At 37.0% G+C, this 25,868-nt stretch overlaps 1 protein-coding gene across 13 annotated transcripts in view; it reads left to right on the top strand.

The window, feature by feature from the left end:
- Positions 1–4,989: 4,989 nt before the first annotated feature.
- The window catches only part of LOC142083561 (sodium channel protein type 2 subunit alpha-like), a 52,262-nt gene continuing 31,383 nt past the window's right edge, over positions 4,990–25,868 (top strand). For 2 of the 13 annotated variants that reach the window (XM_075153121.1, XM_075153114.1), the window contains exons 1-13: positions 4,990–5,660; positions 7,894–8,012; positions 8,396–8,485; positions 11,483–11,611; positions 12,235–12,326; positions 13,201–13,437; positions 16,912–16,975; positions 18,297–18,438; positions 19,281–19,487; positions 20,357–20,647; positions 21,286–21,633; positions 23,277–23,409; positions 24,232–24,470. In XM_075153121.1, coding sequence (XP_075009222.1) covers positions 5,388–5,660; positions 7,894–8,012; positions 8,396–8,485; positions 11,483–11,611; positions 12,235–12,326; positions 13,201–13,437; positions 16,912–16,975; positions 18,297–18,438; positions 19,281–19,487; positions 20,357–20,647; positions 21,286–21,633; positions 23,277–23,409; positions 24,232–24,470 — 2,364 coding nt within the window. In that variant the 5' untranslated portion in view covers positions 4,990–5,387. Of the gene's footprint in view, positions 5,661–7,893; positions 8,013–8,395; positions 8,486–11,482; positions 11,612–12,043; positions 12,136–12,234; positions 12,327–13,200; positions 13,438–16,911; positions 16,976–18,296; positions 18,439–19,280; positions 19,516–20,356; positions 20,648–21,285; positions 21,667–23,276; positions 23,410–24,231; positions 24,471–25,868 lie in introns of all 13 variants that reach the window. The other 11 variants (XM_075153120.1, XM_075153115.1, XM_075153122.1 and 8 more) reach the window with 10 other exon arrangements.

Genomic DNA, 25,868 nt, shown 5'->3' with positions numbered 1-25,868 from the left:
CTGTATGGTTTGGGTATAAGCTTGACCATTATTTTTGTAAATGTTAAAATAAATTTTGTAGATTCCTATAGAAAATATAAACAATGTGTTCATGCTTTTGTTGTTTAGCCCAGTGGACTCAAGCTCAAAACCTCAAACTTCTACCTGTAAAATAATATAGGACTAGATTTAATATATCTTGGTGGAGAATGTATTGGAGCAGCAATCTGTTTACATGTCAAATATAGAAAATGGAATAATAAGAGATGTACTGTTTCTAAAATGACATAAATATGACCCTGATGCTTTTCTTTGTATCCATATTAAAAATATCTTTTAAAAGATCATTTAAAAATTATTCTTGCTCGTTCAACCATATTCCATAAGAATATATTAATACTTACATTAGTATCATGTTGTTATTGGCTGGTTCCTGGACCCAGAAATTTCCTTCTAGTGCTGTGCTACTAGCTAGTCAGTGGTATGCAGCAGTTGTCTGTAATCTTTCATTTATAATGTGCTTTGTCTATCCTGCTTGATGGAGAGAATCTCCATTCAGGCTTACATGCACAACATAGCCATGTTGTATTAGAAACCTGTTTCTTAATAGTAAGCTGAGAAAACAGGTTTTTTTTTATGTGATAGTTTTTGGTTTTTACTGTTGGTGGATTTTTTAATGTTGTATTTTTTGAGTGGGGGTGTGCGTGTAAGCTTTCAGAAGGACCTTTGTGGGGTTTTTGAGGGGGAGGGGTGTCAGTTTTAGTTTCTTCAGGATTCACATTCTTTCTTGTTTTCTGATTTGATTTGTTATTACCTCTTAGTAGGTTGCAGAAAAGAGAGGGAGAACATTTAAGTCATTAAACCAATCCATCCATAATTTTTTTTCACGCCACTTCTTTCTTGGATAAACTGATTTCCATGAGGTAATGATGTAAGTGGCATCAGTTTGCTCCACAATGCTACAGAGTTTATATATTTGTAGCACTTTAAAAAAGTAATGACAAGAAAATATGGTCACCAAACTCAAGATGTATTTAATAGGTGTGGGTTTTTTCCAAGCATGCGTTGTGATTAGGCTGCTAGGGTAAATCATTAATAGAAGAGATTCCTGTTACGTATTGGAAAAGAACCTTTTTCTGTATTATGTTAACACTAGAGATGTGCTGCAGTCATTGGCTATGGTGTCTCCAGAGAGAAATACTGGAGTTCATCTCAGCCTTAAGGTTACCACTTAAGCCTTGCTGAATAAACCAGTGGAATGTGAACATGCAAGCGGAAAGATTGGTTTTCATTCTGATAACATCTGTAACAACTCAGAAAAACTGCCATGAGGTCGTAGTGGTATTTGGTAAAATGAAGAGTCATGAACTTTTGGTTTTATGCATTATAGGCTTCTAAAGAGTAAATTTAGCCTAAATGCATAGACAGACATAATAGTGACATTTTTCAAGTACATGTTTGATAACAACTATTTTCTGCAGGCATTGTATTCATCACCTTCTGAGTCTACATTCATAAAGTTGACTAGAAAACTATTTTTAAAGTTTTGTGAAGTCTTTCTCCAAGTAATGGGAACATCCTCCAAAAGACTAGCTGAACGTTATGGTATACATTTATCGTATTCTCTGAGAGTGTCTCCCCTTTCTTTTTGTTGACATGTTTGTTTCTGGCTGCTTTGTTTCTGAAGATAGTCATCAATACACGAAGTTGCATAAATATTTCTTAGACTGACAAGTATGCCCCTACTTGTTCGTAGGCATGGTGGACTGGTCAGTGGTGTGTAGATGTGTTGAAAAACCTGTATTGTATTTAGCCCATAAAGGGCAGCATGACTGTAAGAGGGCAGCACCGTCTGTACAGCTCCTGTTTTACTTAGTTTTAGATAGAAGCTGTTCTAATGGCTGTAGATCTTGCTCTCTTGTCTCTTCAGACTCTAAAAGAGTTTGTGCAACCATCTGACCATTTTAGATAATAACTGAGTATGTGTAGATTGATTACATATAGCTGCATATATATTACCGGTAGTTTGCATCACTCGATATAGAAAAAGCAAATTTTATGTAAGTGCAGTCCTCAGAATCTGTTACAACACATACAGTATTGGTTAATGTACCATGTAGGAATGGGTTTTTTTGGGAAAACCTATTATTTAACTTAATACTGCTACCACCTTGGTGTAGGAAAAAGCCCCAGCTAGTAAGAACGTTCCTTGACTTTAAAAAAAAAAAAAAATTAAATAGACATGGCTGCTCGCACTAAGGAAATCCTTGTGAATTTTCAGCTTACAAATAAAGAAGGAGATAATACCCCCCCGTCTTTTATTTCTGAAAAACAGAGTTGTAAGCTAAATAAATCACCTTTGTAAGCTAAATAAATGACGTAAGGGCACCAAATAATACTTGCATTACTTACTTTAGCTCTTAGGTAAAAATGAAGCTTCTGGAAAAGCATCCTGGTGTCCTTCCTTGTAAGACAGATCTCTCTCCCTTTTTGCTGGTGCATGTTCCCTGAGTATTTAGAGCCACAGCTTCTGAAGGAAAAGTACCTTTTGAGACACAGCTGGTTCTCAGTCCGAGCGTGGCTGGGCAGGTCTTCAGGGTCGCTCGTGCTATGGATTTGAGAAGGGTTTGCCAGAGAAGGCTAAACAACAATCAAACCTTTAATTTGAGAATGGTGAATCACTTTAAGATGGCATGGATTAAATTATTCATTTTTTAATAAATAAGGAAAGACTTGGCACTCTTGGGCTTTCTGTTCCAGAGAAAAAGCATTTCTCTGTTTTCCTAAAGTACTTTGTGGCTGACATGAAAAATGTCTGATTTCTATAGCTATTTATCAGGAAATTTCTCATCTCTTCACTAGCCTGTGCAAAGACACCTTTTTTGTGTCTTTTATTGTGATAAAGAGTATTTGCTAAGGGCTCGGAAGCTGTTGTAGCTCAGCTGAAAGAGCAGGGATACTCTTGAGTGCTAATTTTGAGGAAAAGATGGCTTGTGTAACGTTACGTTACGTTTCGTGTCCATGAGAATTCAGTTTCGGCTGGAAAATTGTTAAAAAATAGAAAATTTCTTCAACTAACGTTAAGTTGACCTAAAAGTTACCTAAAAGTTGACCGAGAAGAGGCAGATTTCCGAGATTCATGGTGTCACGTGTTAATTGAATTTGGAGCTGTTACACTTCATGAAAAAGCATGTCAATTTTTTTCCTTCCCAGCACACCCCTACTATTGAGCTCACACTGTGATCAGAAAAAAAGTTACGTCTTTAGCCAGCTCTCACCTCCTGGGTAGAACAGGCTCAGTCTGCGATGGTTTTGGTGACAGAAGCCTGTAGCAAATGGAGCAACTCAACTAAATCCGCTTCAGGTTTTTTCCTCTTGGGAATTAGGCCTCACAGCACCCTGACCAGTATTCATAATATTTCTGTACTGGGTGTCTGTGGCACCACCCGTTTTGGTGGGGGGGCTGCAGGGGCAGCCTCTGTGCGGAGAGGCTGGGGCTGCCCTGTGCCGGACACAGCCGGTTCAAGCTGCCTCCCGCAGACCCACTGCAGGGCACAGCTGAGCCCCTCAGCCAAGATGGTGGCGCCCGTGGGAGAACACATCCAAGAAAGGGCAAAATGCCACATGTCAGTGTGAGGAAAAAAGTGTGAGAAACAGCCCTGCGAACACCGAGGTTGGTGAAGAAGGAGGGGAAGAGGGGCTCCAGGCACTGGAGCAGAGATTCCCCTGAAGCCCATGGAGGAGCATGCCAGAGCAGATACCCACACTGCAGCCTGCGCTGGAGCAGGTGGATATTCCTTGAAGGAACTGTGGCACGTGGAGAGCCCACATTGGAGCAGTCTGAAGCCCTGAAGCCTGTGGGAGGGACCCATGCTGGAGCAGGAGAAAAATGTGAGGAGGAAGGAGCAGCAGAGAGGAACTGCAGTGGTCTGACCCCAGCGCCCCATTCCCCATCCTCCCCGTGCTACTCGGAGAGGGAGGAGGTATAGGAGTTGAGAATGAAGGAGTGAAGTTGAGCCTGGAAAAAAGAGGCAAGAGGGGGGGAAGTTCTTTTAGGTTTTGTCTTTGTTTCTCACCATCCAAATCTATTTTAATTGGCAAAAAATTATTTTTCCCCAAGTCGAGTCTGTTTTTCCCATGACAGTAATCGGTAAGTGATCTCCCTGTCTTTATCTCAACACGTGCTTTTTCACTTTATTCTTCCCCACTCCACTTCCTTTTGAGAGTGGGAGTGAGGGAGCAGCTGCCTGGTAGTCCAGCAGCCAGCCAAGGTCAACCCACCACAATGTTGTTGACAAAGGCTACAACACTTACCAATGTCAGCAAGCAGAACTGGATTCCATTTTGTCTCTGTTCATAAAATTGGTTTATTTTGAAGATACTGCACCCATGGGTGATAACTGCGCTGTTAACTGTAGAAAATAGAAACCTAGAAAGAAGTGATCTATTGAAAACTTACTGCTTGTTGTAATTTAATCAATTTATTATTTTTAGGTCTTTTGAAAATATATCTGGCCTCAGAGAGGGTACTGTAACTTTGAGGAGAGTATGCTGTGTTTTTTGTATAAATCTAAACCCCTTCATCCATTATAACTTCCTTAATTATGGAGCATAGCACCAAGTTACAATTAAAAATCAGGGAGATTTCCTGCAAGTCAGGAAACCCAAAAAGGGAAAGACTAAACCTCAGCCTGGTTGCTTTCTGGTTGTACATATGGCTTTAAATATAGAACGTGTTTGTGTAGTACCTGTCTAATAGTATAATATAAACATGAGTTTAGCAAGCATAGTATAAGCCACCAGATGGAGTAGTGTTGCCATTTGAAATGAAAAGAGTAATAGAAAGGGCATATTTTTTCTTTCTATTTTTGTAATATAAGTTGCAAGTTTTTTTAAGGTACTGTGCCAACTTGATGTATAAATCCCTATGTTAGAACTTGTAACCATTGACTGCAGTACATAGCTGTGTTAACACATTTCTGACTTTTTCCACAATAAGGTGTGTTTTAACTTGATGTTTAGGCTAGGGAAAGCGAGAATGTTTTTCCTTTTGTCTTGTTGTGAGGTTTGTATTAACGAGAGTTGACAAACTGTATACAAATTTGATCGTGTTTTTTTTTTCCTGTCATTTTTTTCTTTACCTCATAACTTGTATCTGTTTGCCATGTTGTTACTTTAGGAAAGCTAGGGTAGCTAATTTTCTATTAAGTATCTGACAATTAATTAAAATACTTCTTGCTACAGTGCTTTAGAATTAGAAAAGAGGCAGATGATGACTATGCCAAAAGCTTTTATTTGGGGATTTTTGTTGCTGTTGCCCTCTATTTTCTGTTTCTTTTTTTCTCGTGTTCTCCTAGGATCTTCTTGCACAAGAGCCTAAAAGCATTTAAAGTTTGCAGAATGAAAAGATGGCACACGCAATGCTGGTACCGCCAGGATCTGACAGCTTCTTCTATTTCACCAAAGAATCTCTTGCAGCTATTGAAAAACGCATTGCTGATGAAACGTCTCATTGTGACAAAGACGAGCATAAAGATGATGGTGGTCATGAAGAAAGTCACCCAAAGCCAAGTAATGACTTGGAGGCAGGAAAGACACTGCCATTTATTTATGGTGATATTCCTCCAGGAATGGTGTCTGAGCCCCTGGAGGACCTGGATCCATATTATGTCAATAAAAAAGTAAGTGTTTTATATTAAGAGTGTAATTAGAAACTCCTGTTGAACTGTAAAGTGGTAAGTGCTCTGGTGTGGAGGTAGTCAGAAGCCCTTGTTGAAAGTATTATGCAGTATATGATATTATGTTAATTATTTTGAATACACTATAAATATGACTGTAAGTCTTCTGCTTAAGTTGCCTTTTTTTTAAAAGAGCTTTTCTTTTAATGTCTAAGGTTTCCTTATGATGATATTTTGAGTTAGTGGATTTTGCATTAGATGTGCTTTAATCTCTTCAAATCTGATTGAATGCTGAAGCATTTGAAAACTTCCCCTCTGTTTGGCTACTCTGTTCCTGGGGTTTCTAGGAAACAGACAATACCTGGGATCTAGTTCAGTAAGGTAGTCTTTGGACAAAGTGCTCATTCAGTCATCTGCCAAAACGATCGTTGTTTGTTTTACAAATGGTTAAATGTTAAACTCCATTTGACTAGGGAGAGACATAAGTAAAAAAAAAAAATTATTATTATCACATATTGCCAGCTTCATGTGATGTGTTTTCTGTGGATTGGTAACAGCTTGTGTCTCTTACAGATGTGAGTTTGTTATCCTAGTTTGCTTCAGGACCACTGCAATTGTCTGAGTCTCACGGGGACGGTTTGATTTTTCTGGCCAGTTACGTTTTTCCCGATGATTTTAATCAGGACTTTAATCATCAGGATGATTTTAATACCAATTCCCTAGCAAGTAATCTCTCCCTGCACTGCCCCATGAGGAACATGAGGGCAGTACACTGGTAGGACAATTTGAGGTCATATGCCCTCAATAATATTATGTTCAGAGCAAGGAAGTTCTTGAAAGTCTGCATCATTCCTCTTAGAATCACTTTACATCTGCATGGATGCAAAGTTTGCTCAGAAATTTTATATAAATGCTGTGGTTTTGTTTAATGTAAAAGAGGATTTGTGGCCAGTATCAGTTCAGCAAAACAGTATAAAAATAACATTCATGTGAGTAGCCCCACATTCACTTCTTACGTGGGACTGAGTGTAAAGACTAAAACTGTGTACTTTGTGTTTCAATATTGGATCTGTGTAATAGGCCCAATATAGACTTGAAGACAAAATCTAAATTTATATATATGTACTGTAATGTGACTCAGTTTCTTTTATAGATGTAATGATAACAAAAGGAGAAAAGAGCAAGAGTGATGACTTTGGCAAGTACAGATGAAGAAAAGATGGTTTTATGTAGGCATGAGAAGTGGAATGACATTCAGAATGAAAGCAAAATTGAGTTTACGTTAAAAATGCAGTACAAAATAAGCGGTTATTTTATTGTGTGAATCAATAAAATGCTTGTTGAATTAAAAACATAGGACAGGTTTTTGAAATGAAGTATGGATAATCAACAGATTAGTATCTTGCATGTAAGTGACCAAAGAGCTATATTATCTCTGTAAGAAGCAACTAAGTTAAAGAAGTGGTTTTTTCTGGTACAGAATGTTGAAGACTACTAATCAGATGTAGTTTTTTTTAGTTATTTTAGTTTTTGTTTTTTCAACTTCATGAACGCTACTGTCAAATGATCTATTTCTTGTTACAGTAGCATATCATTAGAAAACAGAAATATTCAATGTTAAAACCTGCTTATTTCTGGATATTAGCCATTTGGGAGAATAATCATAAGATGTAGATTGAATTAAGATTTTATTAGATGACATTTTCATTGTCCCCTAGTAAAAATAAAAAATGGTTGTATAAATGGTACTAGTGATGACTGCATAGGCAATAAAGGCAGTAAAGCCTTTGAAAGCCAAGGATGTCTCACCTCAGAAGCAGTTTTAAAGTGCTGAAATGATTAAATAGTTGCTCGTAAGTGTCCAAAAATGGTTAATTAGGTGCTTTGTTTTGCCTTGCCAGCTTTGATCTGAAGTGCAAGTAATATAGCTGGATTAATTTTTAATGTTAAAAAAAAAAAGACAATTTCTTAAATTATATTTTTAATGTAATTACATAATCCTGGGAAATACTGAAATGCAGATTTTGTTTAAGAGCACAGAGACAAAGAATATGTGGTGTTCGGTTTTCATTGCTTGTGAAAATTGAGAACCTGATATTTGCTTGTATAATTCTACTGAAAATAAATTTGGCCACTTACATTTTGTAAGTGGAGCCTCTATTTATGGCAAGGTTGCTAACATGTATCCTTTATTTCCTATTTCCTATTCCCCACCCCCTTTTTGTTTTTTTTAAAGACATTTATAGTATTGAATAAAGGGAAGACAATCTTCAGGTTCAGTGCCACACCTGCCTTGTACCTTTTATCTCCTTTCAATATTATTAGAAGAATAGCTATTAAGATTTTGGTTCATTCATATCCTTTTCCAAGTGGTTTGTTAAAAATTATTTCTGGTATTTTTTAATATTTAATAACACTGGGTTTTTTGGGTTAGTGTTTAAATGTGTTCCTGCCCTTAATTCTTTCTCTCAAAATGAATCAGAGCTAAGATTTGTCACTTTAACCCTCCGATTAAATTCAGAGGAAGAGATGCACAGCATGTATACCTAGATTACAGAGTTAGTGGTATAGCTGTCATTATTGTGAAACATCTTTGCATTATTTATAACATAGCTAGTGATAGTAAACTGATTTGTATCATATATGTTGTCAGAATTCTATAGCCTGGTCAATTCCTCATGTTTTGTGTGATGCAAATTCAGCATTAAAAAAGAGTATGTTCCTTAACTACAGTCAACATTGTTCAGCATGCTCATTATGCTCACTATTTTGACAAACTGTGTATTTATGACATGGAGTAACCCTCCAGACTGGACAAAGAATGTAGAGTAAGTATACTTAAATTAGCTAATAATTTTTAAGTGGTTTAAATATAAAAATCATAGAATCATAGAATCATTAAGGTTGGAAAAGACCTCTAAGATCATCGAGTCCAACCGTCAACCCAACACCACCATGCCTACTACACCATGTCCCTAAGCACCTCATCTACACATCTTTTAAATACCTCCAGGGATGGTGACTCCACCACTTCCCTGGGCAGCCTGTTCCAAGGCCTGACCACTCTTTCAGTAAAGAAATTTCTCCTAATGTCCAATCTAAACCTCCCTTGGAGCAACTTGAGGCCATTTCCTCTTGTCCTATCACTTGTTACTTGGGAGAAGAGACCAACACCCACCTCACTACAACCTCCTTTCAGGTAGTTGTAGAGCGCGATGAGGTCTCCCCTCAGCCTCCTCTTCTCCAGGCTAAACAGTCCCAGTTCCCTCAGCCACTCCTCATAAGACTTGTGCTCCAGGCCCTTCACCAGCTTCGTTGCCCTTCTCTGGACACGCTCCAGCACCTCCATGTCCTTCTTGTAGTGAGGGGCCCAGAACTGAACACAGGATTCGAGGTGCGGCCTCACCAGTGCTGAGTACAGGGGCACGATCACGTCCCTGCTCCTGCTGGCCACACTATTTTTGATACAGGCCAGGATTCTGTTGGCCTTCTTGGCCACCTGAGCACACTGCCGGCTCATGTTCAGCCGGCTGTCAACCAGCACCCCCAGGTCCTTTTCCTCTGGGCAGCTTTCCAGCCACTCTTCCCCAAGCCTGTAGCGTTGCCTGGGGTTGTTGTGGCCCAAGTGCAGGACCCGGCACTTGGCCTTGTTGAACCTCGTACAGTTGGCCTCGGCCCATCGATCCAGCCTGTCCAGGTCCCTCTGCAGAGCCTTCCTACCCTCCAGCAGATCAACACTCCCGCCCAGCTTGGTGTCGTCTGCAAACTTACTGAGGGATCACTCGATCCCCTCGTCCAGATCATTGATAAAGATGTTGAACAGGACCGGCCCCAAAACTGAGCCCTGGGGAACACCGCTCGTGACCGGCCGCCAACTGGATTTAACTCCGTTCACCACAACTCTCTGGGCTCGGCCGTCCTGCCAGTTTTTTACCCAGCAAAGAGTGCACCTGTCTAAGCCATGAGCCGCCAGCTTCTCTAGGAGAATACTGTGGGAGACAGTGTCAAAGGCTTTACTGAAGTCCAGGTAGACCACATCCACAGCCTTTCCCTCATGCACTAGGCGGGTCACCTGGTCATAGAAGGAGATCAGGTTGGTCAAGCAGGACCTGCCTTTCGTGGACCCGTGCTGGCTGGGCCTGATCCCCTGGTTGTCCCGGACATGGCTCGTGAGCACCCTCAAAACAAACTGCTCCATGATCTTCCCCGGCACCGAGGTCAGGCTGACTGGCCTGTAGTTCCCCGGATCCTCCTTCCAGCCTTTCTTGTAGATGGGCGTCACATTGGCGAGCCTCCATTCGTCCGGGACCTCCCCTGTTAACCAGGACTGCTGGTAAATGATGGAGAGTGGCTCAGCAAGTTCCTCCGCTAGCTCCCTCAGTACCCTCGGGTGGATCCCATCCGGCCCCATAGACTTGTGACTGTCCAGATGGCGTAGCAGGTCGTTAACTGCTTCCTCTTGGATTATGGGGGGTTTATCCTGCTCGCCGTCCCTGTCTTCCAGCTCAGGGGGCTGAGTAACCTGAGGATAACTGCTCTGACTACTAAAGACTGAGGCAAAGAAGGCGTTGAGTACCTCAGCCTTATCCCCGTCCTTGGTGGCAACGTTCCCCCCCGCATCCAATAAAGGATGGAGATTCTCCTTGGCTCTCCTTTTGTCATTAATATACTTGTAAAAGCATTTTTTGTTGTCTCTCACGACAGTGGCCAGGTTGAGTTCTAGCTGGGCTTTTGCCTTTCCGATTTCCTCTCTGCACGACCTAACGAGATCCCTGTACTCTTCTTGAGTTGCCTGCCCCTTCTTCCAAAGGTGATAAACTCTCCTTCTTTTCCTGAGTCCCAGCCAGAGCTCCCCATTCAGCCAGGCCGGTCGTCTTCCCCGCCCGTTCTTCTTTCGACACATGGGGACAGCCCGCTCCTGTGCCTTTAAGACTTCCTTCCTGAAGAATGTCCAGCCTTCCTGGACCCCCTAAAAGCTAAATTAAGAGCTAGACCATGTAGTTTTACTTACCCTTGTGTGTAATACCAATATTCTTCTTTTTCTAGCTTGGAGTTTGATCCTAGCTGCAACTCAAAGCAGCATAGACCTGCAAGCTCTAGGAAGAAAAGAAGCTGTGATATTGTTAACCCTTTTCTCTGAACAAAACTCTGATTAATACTCTTGTTCAGAATGTTTGTACAAGTAATTTTTATGCATTCTTCCTCTTGAGCTGTTCCTTTAGCATTTTTATTAAAAAAAAAAGAAAAAAAAAGAAAAAAAAGAAAAAAAAAAGAAAAAAAAAAGAAAATATCCATTCAACCTGAAACTACTGCTTTTCAGAGTGGAAGATGCTTTCTATAGCCCCTATGAAGCACCTTCATTTTGTGTAACAAAATCTAAAAATGGGACACACCCCTCTTTAAAGAAAATACCTCTGCTGAGGATTATTGTTTGACATTCTCAAGCCTACATGGTCAGCCATCAAGTAACTTTAGTAAACACTAGGTTTCACTTACCCATGAATTTTATTTCTGACATGGCAACCATGCTGAAATTTTTGTTTGAGCAAAAATATTTTCTTCATGTTAGTCATGATTATTATTATTTGTGCTGAAATTTAAAAATCTTATATGCCAGAAACTGCAAAAATGTGTTTCAGGTAAAATAAATAAATCCAATTATCTTGCAGAAGAATGGTGGGAAAACAGTCATAGTTTATGTGAGTTTGTAACTGCTATTACAGTGCATATGCTAACCACTGTTTTTGAGTAATTTTCCTTTATGCCTGTGACGTTGCATCACTGAACGACAATTTTTTAACTTTTGCTTGGATGTTTTCTCATAGGTACACTTTCACTGGAATTTATACTTTTGAATTTCTGGTAAAAGTCCTTGCAAGAGGCTTTTGTATAAATGATTTTACTTGCCTTCGTGACCCCTGGAACTGGCTTGATTTTGTTGTCATTTCCTTTGCGTAAGTGTATAATTTTTTTAAAGTACAATATCAGTTAGAACTTTTTTTGAACCTGTAATAATTTAAATAATTTAAAATGAATTGTAGTTGAATTGTGTTTCAACTTTTTCCATTTTAATATTTTACACTAATGTAGCACACAGCAGAATTAGTGGACTATCCTACAGTACAAAAGAGAAGTTACCGTGGAACAATCAATTTTAAATAGTATTTAAACAATAAAATCAGGGAAATCCATTTCATTTTTAATTTGCATTCAATGGAAATACTTAAGGGTGTGTTTCTTACGGAAAACTTGATTGAAACAGGAAAATATGAATGCAAATCTTTCATTTAAAGTTGCCCCTTCCAAAAAAATAGTCTGGATTACAGGTCCAGGTAAGTAGTATACACTCTATCTTAATTCTGAATAACTGTGATTTAATCCTACAGGTATATAACAGAATTTGTAAACCTAGGCAATGTTTCAGCTCTTCGAACTTTCAGAGTATTGAGAGCTTTGAAAACTATTTCTGTAATCCCAGGTAAGAAGTAACTGTGTAAAATTGTAGGCTCTCTACATGACCTCTGTTTAATTTTGTGTGTGCTGTTATTGTGTTTGTGTGTGGAATCCCTCACTACAGATATGTGACAGAGTTTGTGGACCTGGGCAATGTCTCAGCGTTGAGAACATTCAGAGTTCTCCGAGCTTTGAAAACAATATCAGTCATTCCAGGTGAGAGAGAGGTTAAACACTGAGGCTGACTGAAATTCCACAGAAGCTGAACTCATATTTTTAACAGAAGCATCCAGGTTTTAGTCTTAATTTCAATTTGATTCCCTTTTCTTATTCTCAGAAACACTCAGCCTCAGAGTTTAATACATTCTTGCATGAGAAATTGAATTACATAGCCTGTGTGTGTTTCCATTTCATGATGTCAAATTTTCTCTCCCACATTAAGGATCAAAATTAATTCTTTTCATTTTTCTCTTACTAATGTGAATGTTACTATTTATGAAGACATTTGGGATTGAAAATCTCAGTTTGTTGTAAAAGTTGAGTCCCTAACAAAGACAAAGGAATAAGATAATAGAGACTAGCATGGAAATTGCATGATGTATTTATTACCTTAAGATGCCTGTCTTCACCAAACCCCACCTCCAGTTGAATAGGATGCAATAGAGTGCAATATTAAAATTTCTACTACAATGCAATTGTGTTCTGGTTTTGTTTGCTTTTATAGAACCAATATATTGTGTATTGGAATAGAACATGGACAAAGGTTTGGAGCAAGAGGCATCAAGAAGAAAATAAAATGAACAATTTTCTTTACATGTAGTTTACATATGTAGAGAGCATGAATAAAAAGTTACTCCTTCATTTGAAGAGCAGGTGCTCTGGAATGTGTACCATTCATTCCCATTCATATTTTCAAATTAGTTTGTCAGGAACAATGAGACTTATTGGTACCTCTTTCCTTTGGAAAATATTTTAAGACTATTTTTGTGAAGCTGTGCATGATATTTCATAGTGTGTTGGAGTAGTTCACATTGCATTTTAGGTTAGGTAAATATTTAGTATCATAATAAAAATCTGCCTCTGTTTGCAGGCTTGAAGACTATTGTTGGAGCCTTAATTCAGTCTGTGAAGAAGCTCTCAGATGTAATGATCTTGACTGTGTTTTGCCTGAGTGTATTTGCACTAATAGGACTGCAGCTGTTCATGGGCAATTTGAAGAATAAATGCTTGCTATGGCCATCAGAAAATTCAACATCTTTTGAAAAATACTTAGCTCCGTACTTTAATGGTACGGTGTTTGATTGGACGGCATACATTGAGAATGAAAGTAAGAAATACTGTTGTAACTTGCTAAAATTTTCGTGTATAAACACATACTCATACAAGATTACTGTTTCATACTATAGGCTAAAGATAAAAATCAATTAAATAGGATGACAAAGAGTAGGGATTATTATGTGTTGCATCCCACACTCATGCTGACATGATTGTTCTTTCTGTTAACTGCACTTAAAAATGTATTTATAGGGTTAGGTTGGTTTTAGAATCACAGAATCATGTGGGTTGGACAGAATCTCCACAGTCGTCCAGTCCAACTACTGCTGAGCTGCAGGTCCAGTTAGAGCAGATTGCGCAGCGCCGTGTCCAGTCATGTTTTTAATATCTCCAAGGATTGAGATACCACAGCCTCTCTGGGCAGCCTGTTTCAGTGTTTGACCAGTCTCACTTTTTTTAAAATCAATTCAGAATTTCCCATGCTCAAACTTTTTGCTAGTCACCTCTTATCCTTTCAGTGTGTGCCTCTGAGAAGAGTCAGGCTTCATCTTCGTTACAGTCTTTCATGTGATACTTGTAGGTAGCATGAAGATCCCCCCCCACGCACACCTTAGCCTTCTCAAGGCTGAACAAAACCAATTCTCTTAGCCTCTCCTTGTATCTTTAGGTTATAAATAAGACAGAGAAGCCCCAGATAAATAGCAGAGATTTCCTAGTTAAGATGTACTTTTATTATTAGGTAGAGGTAAAAAACCAGTTGCTCTCTGTGAAATAAAGAACTCACTAGGCAAGTAGAGATTCTGGTGGGGAAGAAGATGGTATTCTCTGTAGGACCTCTTGTTGTTACCAAGGGGGCTGACAAAGGCATCTTTATCCAGATATTTTTCGACAATCTCTGTAGACTGAAGTGATAACATTCAGACTGGGTCAGAAACACAGATATTTATTTTTTTTACTTGTGTCATTTTAAGTGATAGCACGAGTAAAGTTGTAATACAAAATGAACCATGAAATGTATAACAACTTTTAATTGCCAAAAATTTGATTCATTTTTATGTTTGTGTTTGTGCTGGAAGTGAATTTACAGGGTATTGCTCAGTAATTAGTTGTAAAAGTAGCGTATTTAAGTAAACAGAAATTGGTAGAGTAATGGATGCTAGCTTTCCTCCTCATTGACCCAAAAGTAAAAGAAAATACGGTTGTTATAGGCTGAGTTTTGATGAGTCATATTTCCTTCCTTACTTAAAAATGGAATTAAAGTTATCTGCTGTTTTGTGTATTTTCAGATTTTCTTTCTATACTTCTGAATTGTTAAAGTTCTGGAAATTCTGTGACTGTATTTACATTTTCTGTGCAATCTATGATTTTAGCTAGTTTATTTGCCTAAGAAGGGACATGAAAATGAAGTTGGTGATAGTGCTATTTATCAGCTTTGTGGGCAATTTTGGCTGATAGCTTATGTGCTGTAAAACACTTGTGAATTCTCTCTTCAAATACGGTATATAGTTTCTATATTTCCATTTCCCACTAAGTAGCAATCTAAAACTAAAAGACAGAATTAAAATATTCCAGAATGTCAGTTGCTTCCTATGCTATAACTGTTGACTTTGCTGGGAGTCTCTACAGAGTGCTGATGCAGGCAAGGCAGTTCCATCTAGTTGTGTTTGTATTCCTCCTTTCTCATATAACCTGTTCTTAATCATTTGTATGTGTCAGTTGCATTATAATTTCACTGGGCTCAGTTGTGGGTCCTCCTAATATTTTTTTCAGCATATCATATGCCAATCAACTGTGGCTGAGGGTGATACCCTCTAGTGGCTTTTCTTAACATCTGTGCGTTTTCATTTATTAAGGAACAAGGCCAGATTCACTTGAAAAGATACGCACAGATCTTGGATCCACATGTCAGAGTATTGGCACTTGGCATTTAGATCGGTATCTGAACATTTAGAGTTTTGGCCATCTCTAAAGATACTATGGAAGTAATAGGATTATAATTTTTCTAACATTTGTGTAAGTACTGTTCTTGAATGGTAGGATTTTGGCATCACTAGATTTGATTTAAGTGTTCGGTTTAGAACCCTCCTATCTTCAAATATTCTTCATCCCATAGGCTGTTTCTGAATATTTAAATACTACAGTAATGTTTTACCTTGTGAAAACCAAAGCCTTTTGTCAGCTTGAAAGGTACATTGAAGATATTAATTGAGGATGGCAGAAGATTAGTTTAGTTAGGATAAGAGTTTTTTTCCAGATCTTTATCTCTTTTCCAGATCTTAGTGCCTGGCTGTCCTCATGGTGAAAAGTTTCTCCTTATAACCAGTCGGAACCTCTCTTGTTTCAAATTATGCCCATTGTCTGTCATTCTCCTGCCACCCACCAGTGAGAAGAACCTGGCTCTGTCCCCTTGATAACCTCCTTGCAGTTGCTGGATGCCTTCTACCAACTCCCCCCACAGCCTTCCCTTCTCGAGGCTGAACAATGTCAGGTCCCTCAGCCTCTCCTCACAGGGCGAATGCTCCAGCCCCCTCATGGCCTTGGTGACCCTCTGCTGAACTTGCTCCGCTTTATCAATCTTGTTCTTGCAGTGGGGGAGCCAAACCTGGACACAATGTTCCAGGTACAGTCTAATGAGTGCTGAGCTGAGGGGGATAGTCCCTTCCCTTGCTCTGCTAGCTGTGCTTCTGTTCATGCAGCCCAGGAGGCTGTCGCCCTTCTTGGCTGCCAGGGCAGACTGCTGGCTCACCGTCACCTTGCTGCCTGTCCGCCAAGACCCCCAGCGCCTTTTCTGCAGAGCTGCTCCCCAGCCAGTCAGCTCCCAGCCTGTGTCATTGCAAGGGACTCTTCCTTCCCAGGCACACAACTCTGCACTTGTCTTTGCCGAATTTTCTGTGTCTCCTGTTAGCCCATTCCTCCAGCCTGCCTAGGTCACTCTGAATGGAGTCTGCCCTCACTCATATCAACTTCTTCCCCAATTTTTATCATCTTTCTATCTATATTCTTTTTTCTTGTTTCTTTTTTTTTTTTTTAAGGACAGCACAGTTGTTAATCATTAATAACAAAATATATTAATTTATTTCTGAAGGCTATCATCTTATAATTAAAAGAAAAATTCTGTAAAGTTGTTTATAGTACAGCAGCTGTTATAACATTGTCATTGGAACATCCATCTTCCTTTTAAATGCTACCTCCATACTTTCAGTCACAGGATGTGCTAGTTAATGTGGCTCTGACTTCAAAACTGTTAGCGAGTCATTATAAATAGTTCAATTTTAAATAAGATGGGCTTTAATTGTCTGATTACAATCTACCTACTGAATAAGAGAAGGAGTTTTAAGCTTTGTGCTTTCTTTCTGTCACTAATTGAACATCAGATTTTGGAAGGATATTCAGTGTTTGTTATGACTCAAGAAGAGAATATGCAATTTATGTTGTTCTAATCAGTGTTCTAGGTTCATCGTTACAAAAAAAAAACCAACCCACCTCCTTCCGTTTGTAATCATGTCGCTTCCTATTTTTTCTTTAGGTCATTTCTATCGCGTAGAAGGACAAAAGGATTTTCTGCTTTGTGGCAATAGCTCAGATGCAGGGTAAGGTACACTGAGAACTACATACTGGCTGTCTAAACAAAATGTAAAAAATATCACTCAAAAAGCTAATTTAGCTACCTAACTTCACAGTCAATAATATGTGGTCATGGTTCATAGTAAGTAAACACTTGAATGAATAATAATGTTAAATGAGAAGATACTTGGCTGTAAATTTCTTTTAAAAACTCTTATGTAACTAGAAAATTCCATTTCAGCAGGTAGATATTGCATTATCAATGACTTAATAAGAACATACTTCTTTATCATGGGTTTCATGCCATTTCTCATCTCTAAAATAGGCATGGGGCACTTTGACTTATGACCAACTTTTACGAAGACATCTTCAGGATTCTTCTGTCTGTGGACTGCATGCATGGCACCGTCTTGCTCTCTCTTTGTGACAATTCTTTGTAACAAAATCACATAATTCTTTATTCTAATGATATATCAGTCCATCCCTTGATTTGGTTGGTTATGGCTTTGAAACTATATATACTTTCTTAAGTGTATATATATATATATATATTATATATACTTAAATCTCTTTTTTGTAAGTATTTCATGGATATATGTAAGTAACTATCAGATAATTTGATATGTGTGTAAATACGCATCTAATATACATACACATACATGAAAAGAAATCTTTATACTGTCTTTCTATGGAGGTTTTGGAGGCAAGAACCTCTTCTACCCTTCAAGAATGGAATCATAACTGAAACAGTGTGCCTACAGTTGATATCAAGATTGGATCACCTTCTGTCAAAACTGATATGTACAGTTTCAGGAGATAAAAGTATCTCTATGAGGGTTATTTGCTGTAGAGGAATTGGTAGAATTTGTTAATTTGACTTGACTAATTCAAGAACCTGCAGAAACCAAGAAATCTGGTATGCCAACCCTGCTGACAGACAAAATTCAGCATAAAATATGTATACTGACTTTCTTTTTTTTGCATGGAAGTATTCACCTTATGGAATCTCTGTGTTAAGTAAATATATTGTTTCCATTGAAGAGGTATCTGTAGAGGTAATACCAAACTGTGGGAATAAGGTTTATTTTGTGTATAAGGGTGAAAGAAGGTAGGAAGAAAGATTTTCATTTATTTGTTTGCTCTTTTGTGGATTTTTTTAAAGAACATTCTTTTCATTTCCTCACTAATTTTTAAAAAGCCACAAATAGCAGCCCCCTTCACAGATTAGATCTAATGAACCTTCATTAGAAGCTCAAGGTACAATAATTTAAAAACAATTTTAGTGTTATATGATTTTTCATATGCATTGCTTTATTTTTTTTCTTTTTCTTTTTTTTTTCCTACTAGTAAATGTCCAGAAGAGTTTATCTGTGTGAAAGCTGGTAGAAATCCCAACTATGGATATACTAGCTTTGACACATTCAGTTGGGCTTTCTTGTCACTGTTTCGACTGATGACACAGGACTACTGGGAAAATCTTTATCAGCTGGTGAGTGTATAGTAAAAATTGTGGTTAGTGTTTTACTGGCCCCAAATCAAACATGGAAAGGCCATTCATATTTATATTACATACCATTGCTAATGTTAGCAATTGAAAATGAACAGTATTTATGAAAGGAAGCAAATTCAGTTGCAGAGTTAAGCAGACACTTGCTACAGAATCTCACATGATTTCTGAAGAGGCACATGAGGTTTTTTTGATCCTTTATTTAATTTTTATAGTGTATGTTTCATTTTGTGCCTCATGATAAGATCTTATTTTCAGAAACTTTAATATTGAGTTTAAATTGTAAAAGTGCTGTGTGACTGCAAAATCTGAATCTTAATTTTTGTACTTTGAATCCTATTTTTGATAACTAAGGATGCATGTCTTGATATAAATTACTTTTCTTACCATAGCTTTTCATTATATGGTGTGTGAAAATCTGTTAATTATAATAAATATTATCTTTTAATTATTTAATCAATTGTGCCATTTTTAATTCTTTTGGTTATTTGAAGGGGAAAGCATGCTAATACATGGTAGCATACTAAGCATCCAACCTGTGATGTGTGATTTACATTAATTACCCTGATCCCATATCCTTTTCAAGGTTATTAGGCATTAAAAGAGGATTGTCTCAAAGCAGCATGATCTTTAAACATGTTTTTCACATACATGAACGCTCCCTTTATTTTGATTACTTTGTAATTCAGAAAGCTTGTATGATCTTATTACAGAAGGAAGAACAACTCAATAATAGTTTTGCACTTTTCAAATTCAGTAATTGCTTATGAACTGCAGAACTGATGCATGTCTTCACCAGATGGATCATTTCTCTTCTCCTATAGACACTACGAGCCGTTGGCAAAACATACATGATATTTTTTGTTCTGGTCATTTTTCTGGGTTCCTTCTATTTGATTAACCTGATTTTGGCTGTGGTTGCCATGGCCTATGAAGAACAAAATCAAGCAACTATGGTTGAAGCTGAACAGAGGGAGGCAGACTTGCAGCAGATGCTTGAACAGCTGAGGAAGCAGCAAGAAGCAGCTCAGGTATTTTCTAACAAAAGTTTGAGCTTTAGTATATTCCTTTGCATGCTATTCGTTCAAAACAAAACCAATCATTAAATTAACATATTTTTAAAAAGCCATTCTTTTACATACCTCACAAGTACTTTAGACTGCTTTCTCTATGACTTTTTATTGCTTTTTAAATGTATAATGTCTGAAGTGTTAATAAATTTCTGAACTGAGAACAAAAAGTACTCCCCAAATCAGAATAATAGTTTTAAAATAAATATTTCTTGTCTAGGGGTAGTATCTAGTAACCTGTGATGATGGTTTTCCAAATTCTTAGCTTAGAAATAATTGCAATATTTGTGAAATACTTGTCAAGCCTTGATTGGAGTTTCAAATATATTTATCCATAAATTTCTGACTAATTTTTGCTACTTGTGTTATCACCAGTGAATCAAAGACTGGAAGTAGTACCCCAAAGTTTTTTCCTAAGAGCAGCTTAAGGAAGCTGTTACTTACAATAACAGTTAAAATTAGTTTACTAAATTAATACAAACTGAAGTATGACTCTGTTTAGCTCTTTTGTTTGCAATTGCATTCACTCTAATTAATAAATGTATTAATTTTCAAGTATTTTCTAATGAACTTTGTGGCACAATGCTGTACACAATGCAGGCTGACTCCATGATATAGATGCAAAGTAGAACTCCGAACGGCAACTTCATAACTGCCCTTTTATTTTAACTCATATTACAGAATTCCATTTGAAGTTTTGCACAAAACCATCTAGGCTTTTGTCACACATCTAGAAGTAATTTGATATAAATCTTAGGAAAAAGGACTATAGCTTTCTTTAAAAAATGGTGTGATTTGTAAAGCATCACATTAAATAATTGCTGTGGCAGGCAATAGCAGAAGCTGCAGCAGAGATGACTGAGTACAGCGGTGAAAGTGGAATTGGTGGACCCTCAGATAGTTCTTCAGGAGCATCCAAGCTTAGCTCAAAAAGTGCCAAAGAAAGGAGAAATAGAAGGAAGAAAAGAAGGCAGAGGGAGCTCTCTGGAGAAGAGGATGACAAGAAGGATGAAAAGCTTCCAAAATCTGAATCAGATGGCAGTATCAGAAGGGAAGGTTTCCGTTTTTCTTTCGATGGGAACAGACTTGCTTATGGGAAGCCGTTCACATCGCCCCACCAGGTACTGTGAATGGTGCAGTTGTCATTTTGGGGGTTTGTGAGATAACTGTAATATCCAACAAACTTCACTGCAACTTTGCAAAGTGATACAACCAAGGAAAAATAATGTTGCATTATTTTAAATACCGATTTACTGTTGGCAAAATTTTCTAGAGTGTACCTAAACAAGTGTTTTGATCTCTCTCATTTTATTGTTTAGGATCTGGTGGGTCTTAACATGCATAGCAACATTGCATTTTCCTAGTTAATTTGAAATAGAAATCCCTTTTTAATTCATAGAAGGAAAATTTAAGTATAATGTATCAGTGCAGAAGACTAAGGGTATTGATATCTTTTAACAAAATCTATGTAGATCGTTAGAATTTCTAGAAGCCTTGATTTTTCTGTTTGGAAACTACTATGGCCTTATGCATGTTCATTTTTTTCTCTCCAATAATTGTTTTAGGCATACTGTAAATTTACCCATTCAGATGACTCTCATCTCTAGTGCATGTGTCTGAAATCTCCCTAAGGCACTGTATTAAAAATAATACTGACAGATGCCTGGGGAATATAAATCATTATTTTTTTAATACATAGACATGCATTTTGTATATTTAAAATCTTCAGCCGGTCATTTTGTTTATGTTTCCTTTGCAGTCTTTACTGAGTGTTCGTGGCTCCCTTTTTTCTCCCAGACGTAGTAGCAGAACAAGTCTTTTCAGTTTTAGAGAATATGGAAGAGAGATAGGATCTGAAAATGACTTTGCTGATGATGAGCACAGCACATTTGAGGATAATGGGAGCAGAAGAGGTTCTCTCTTTTTGCCACGCAGACACGGTGAACGGCGCAGTAGTAACATTAGTCAGGCTAGTAGATCATCAAGAAGGCTGACACTGTTTCCAGTGAATGGGAAGATGCACAGCACTGTGGATTGCAATGGGGTGGTTTCCTTAGTGGATGGACCACCAGGTCTATTGTCGCCTACTGGACAGCTTCTGCCAGAGGTGATAATAGATAAACCGACAACTGATGACAATGTAAGAAAGTTTTAAATTACTCCGGGTTTCATGACCTTTCTTTATTGCACCAGATAATGTTTTAATGGCGTGAAATGCTTTGAAAATGGTTGAGAAGTTGTGAATGCTTTTGCATATCTTACTGTAATGAAATGGGTTTACAGTGATTCACTCAAAAGTGAGAGGCTGAAGCATGAAAATGAAAGAGAACAAAGTAGCACGTTTTTATATACCTGCAGAACAAGGGTATGAATGCATCTGCATGGTGAATCAAATTAGTAATGTTCCATTGCTAAATCTGTTTTAGAACCCAAAATAGGGTGCTCAACTTTCTAAACATTCTGCGTATTATTACGTTGGTTTGATTTTTTTCTTTCTTTATGGTTTTAGCCTCCCTTTAAATGTGTTTCCTAATTCTCTATCAGTAATCTGCTGGTTCTACTTTTTCCCCCCCTGTCCATATATTTGGTATTGTGCAAATGTAGCATAGCCTTTAAGATTATGTTGATATTTTAGAAACTCGGAAAGCTTTTTTTTCTCCTGGGTCTCAGAGATGATCTGAGTTCCTCACTGCGTAGGATCAGGGTATAACTAAAAAAAAAAAAAGTACATGCATATCCATTTGTCCTTCTGGTCAGTTTTCCCTTTTCCCTCAGCCTGCTTTGGGAATGGAGCAGAGGGATCCGTTGCATGTTTTTTCCTAGAAACCTTCTTTTATTGAAACAAAAGTTTTTACACAGGTCACAGCATCTGAAAGTACATCAGCCAGATTCCTTATAGTTATCAACCAGATTCCTTACAGTTAAAATCTTCTTGCAGTTTATTATACTTTCATTTTCATGCATTTATTTAATTTACTGAAAAAAAAATCTACCCATGCTCATGCATTCAAAACTTTTTTATAATTGAGGTGTGTTCAATGATACAACTATAACACAGCTTTCATTTTTTTTAATAAAATACTTTTTAAAAAAAAAGTATTCATTTTTTGGGTCAATTAAGTCGGACTTCCTTTGTTTCTTCAATTGAAATTCATAAAATAAAAAAAGAGATTATAGCTATTCACTGTAAAAGATATCCTTTAAATCAGTTTTGAATGGGTATAGAGATCAAGACTGATCTATAAAAATTACTTTTGGAGAATAATTGTTATTGCAGAAAACTTCCTAGCATAAATCACTTCTTGTAAGTATCTTGTGATTGAACTAGTTTGGAAGTGAAATATTGGTAGAGAAAGCATGGAACTAGGAACTTGGAATCGGAAAAATTCCCGTGCTGCAACAGTCTTGGTTAGTTTCCCTGGTTATGACCTTCTCCAAAATTTCTTTGTGTGGAGTTAATAGCAGTTAACTATACCGCAATGGTAATCTGGGAACTAAATATCAAAATCTTTTTTTAGTACAAGTATTAACAGTATTCAGAAGTATAACATGAAAATAGCCATTTAAAAAAAACACTAGGCATATGTTATATGTATAATGGAAAAAAAATCTGATGTAACAGCACTTAAATACAAAGCTTTATCTATTATGAATTCATTGAAACTGAAGAGTCTTTCTGATACCTGTTTTGCTGTATTTCTAAAGTTGAATGTAATTTATGCCCCCCCCACCACTTTTTTTTTTTAATAGAGCACTACTACAGAAATAGAAATAAAAAAGAGGCGTAGAAGTTCATATCAAATACCAATGGAGTTGCTGGAGGATCCCAGTTTAAGGCAAAGAGCCATGAGTATAGCTGGCATTATCACAAATACAATGGAAGGTGTGTTGTAACTGCAGATGCGTGAACTTTCTTGACATAATCTTAGACTTGCTTGAAGGTATTATATCACCGTGCAAATACAGAAGACAAAAAATATGTAGCCATTGCAAATACATAAACTGAATAATAGAACAAAAGTTCATGTACATACTGAAAAAAGCAAATGAAGGAATCTGATAAGCAGGCTAAACTAAGAAACACTTTCTAATTAAAATAGATAACATGTATGTGTTTTATACTAGTTATTCATGTTTAGTAATACAGTTATTGGAAGAAATACCTTGTGATAAATTTTCCACTAACTATACTGTAAAAATGTTACAGAAAATTAAAGGCCAGGCCTTAGTTAATAAGGTGAAGGAAATTTGTAGTAGGATTATTTGGAACAGTGAAATTATTATTACTGAAATTCTTGAAAAAGCTTGAATAGTTTTCAGAAACCTTTTCATGGTGAAATTAATCTTATTTCTCCTGAAAATAAATAATTACACATTTGAGAGGACTGTGAAGTTGGAAGTTTTACTGAGAAAACTATCCCTAAATGTAAGCATAAATAGTTGGGGGTTTTTTGTTTTAGAACAAGATCATATGATATTAAAAATAGACAACTTTTTAAATTATTAGCTCAAAACTCTTGAGGCTTTTCTTTTAAAACCTTTTCAGTCAGCAAAAATAAGTTAAGTTCCTGGAAATCTGAGGAGGTTCCTCCAAACATCCTCAGTGGCTCCAGGAATAAAGATTAAAACCTGGAAAAGCAAATAAACAAAAATTTGTCTTCACTTTTTCCAAAACTTGTTCACTATACATTTCTTTTTTTCCCAGAACTTGAAGAATCCAGGCAAAAATGTCCACCTTGCTGGTATAAGTTTGCCCACACTTTCTTAATTTGGAACTGTTGGGAGCCCTGGTTAAAAGTAAAGGATGTAGTTGAATTTATTGTAATGGATCCATTTGTTGATCTGGCTGTCACTGTTTGCATACTTTTAAACACAGCATTTATGGCCATGGAATATTATCCAATGAGTAGCAATTTCAGTAATGTACTTAAAATAGGAAATCAGGTAAGTCCATCAAACTATATAATTTGATACAGTCGGAACCTGGTTTCTCTTTGAAATAGAATTACTTTTATTATTTTTATTATCATCCCATAAAATAAATGTTAAAGGTTTAATTGTACTAAAAATAGTCTAAAAATACCGTTTGAGATATGTTGTATTTAAGAATTTGATTTCTACATTAAAATTTCTGCACATAGAGCTTTCAACAACCAGAGTTTGAATGACATGAAACCAAAAGAAATCTGACTTGTTTATGTTTAGTATTACAAAAAAAGTAGGAGCCAAATGAGATCCTTTCTACTGTAAATATCATTCATAACACAAGAAGAGTTGGGTGTTATTTTGGATTATTATTTTGCACTGTTATTTTTTGTGTTATTTTTGTATTTCCATGAAGAATGTTGCTTTGATTGGTCCATAACAATTTGTATAGCAAAGAATGTGTGACTTATTCCAAGAGCGTCTGTTGATACAGTTGGGTTTTGTTCCCTAGTGGACACAGTCTGTAGGTCAGGTTTGGGGTGGTTGGTTTGTTTGTTTTATAATGGCAATAATACAGATAATGTTATCTGGTATACTTCTTAACCTATGCTTATTGTAAGTGGTAATTCTGGTGATTATAATGTAACCAAATAATAAAACAATTAGGTTATTAGAATATATTAAATTCTAGTACGTGTTGGGAATGTATTCAGGTTTAAGTCCAGAGTTGTTAATGTGCCAACATTTAAATTGTATGCTGATGTTTTTAGCCAATACAGACATAATTCAATGTTTTCAACTTAACCTGGAGTCAGAGATCAAAATCAGTAGAAGACAATCATGTCATGTTGCTGTTTAAAATAGATTCAGGATGTATTTGAGGAGAAAGACAAGGAAGACGAATAAGGGAGGATCATTAGCTGTTGCAGGGGGTTGTCTTGTGATCATGCCTGTGTGTTTTACCCTGGAAACACAACCATTTTTTCCTTTCATATGTAATGCAGTAGCTTAATATTAATTAATGCAGTAGCTTAATATTAATCTAATTTTGAGCTGTGTGAGTATAAGTGCTGATAAGAATTTGTTTAATAAAAATTCTTCGTGCTGATAAGAATTTGTTTACTTCCAGTCAGCTAAAATGCCACTATAATACAGGTGTAGTTTCAGCAGTTGATTTCTTGCTTTTTGAATTGTGTAGCCCTATCTTTTAAAGATTGTCAAATGCTCCTGATTTTTTTAAATTTTTTTCATCTTTCTAGTAAAAGATGGTAATTTATGCAGTTCTGTAGATACTGGTGGTCATACATTTACAGTAAAAACAATGAATTTACTCCCTTTTCAGAGGCCTTGTTTGCTTTCTGCTTCAGAAGGCATCAGAGGCATTCAGAGGCAGAAAGGAGTTTTACTTCAAACATG

The sequence above is a fragment of the Calonectris borealis genome, chromosome 6 (assembly GCF_964195595.1).
Source record: "Calonectris borealis chromosome 6, bCalBor7.hap1.2, whole genome shotgun sequence".
Taxonomy (NCBI): Eukaryota; Metazoa; Chordata; class Aves; order Procellariiformes; family Procellariidae; genus Calonectris; species Calonectris borealis.
The sequence above is the reverse complement of the archived record's forward strand: the minus strand, read 5'-3'. Positions and strand labels throughout refer to the sequence as shown.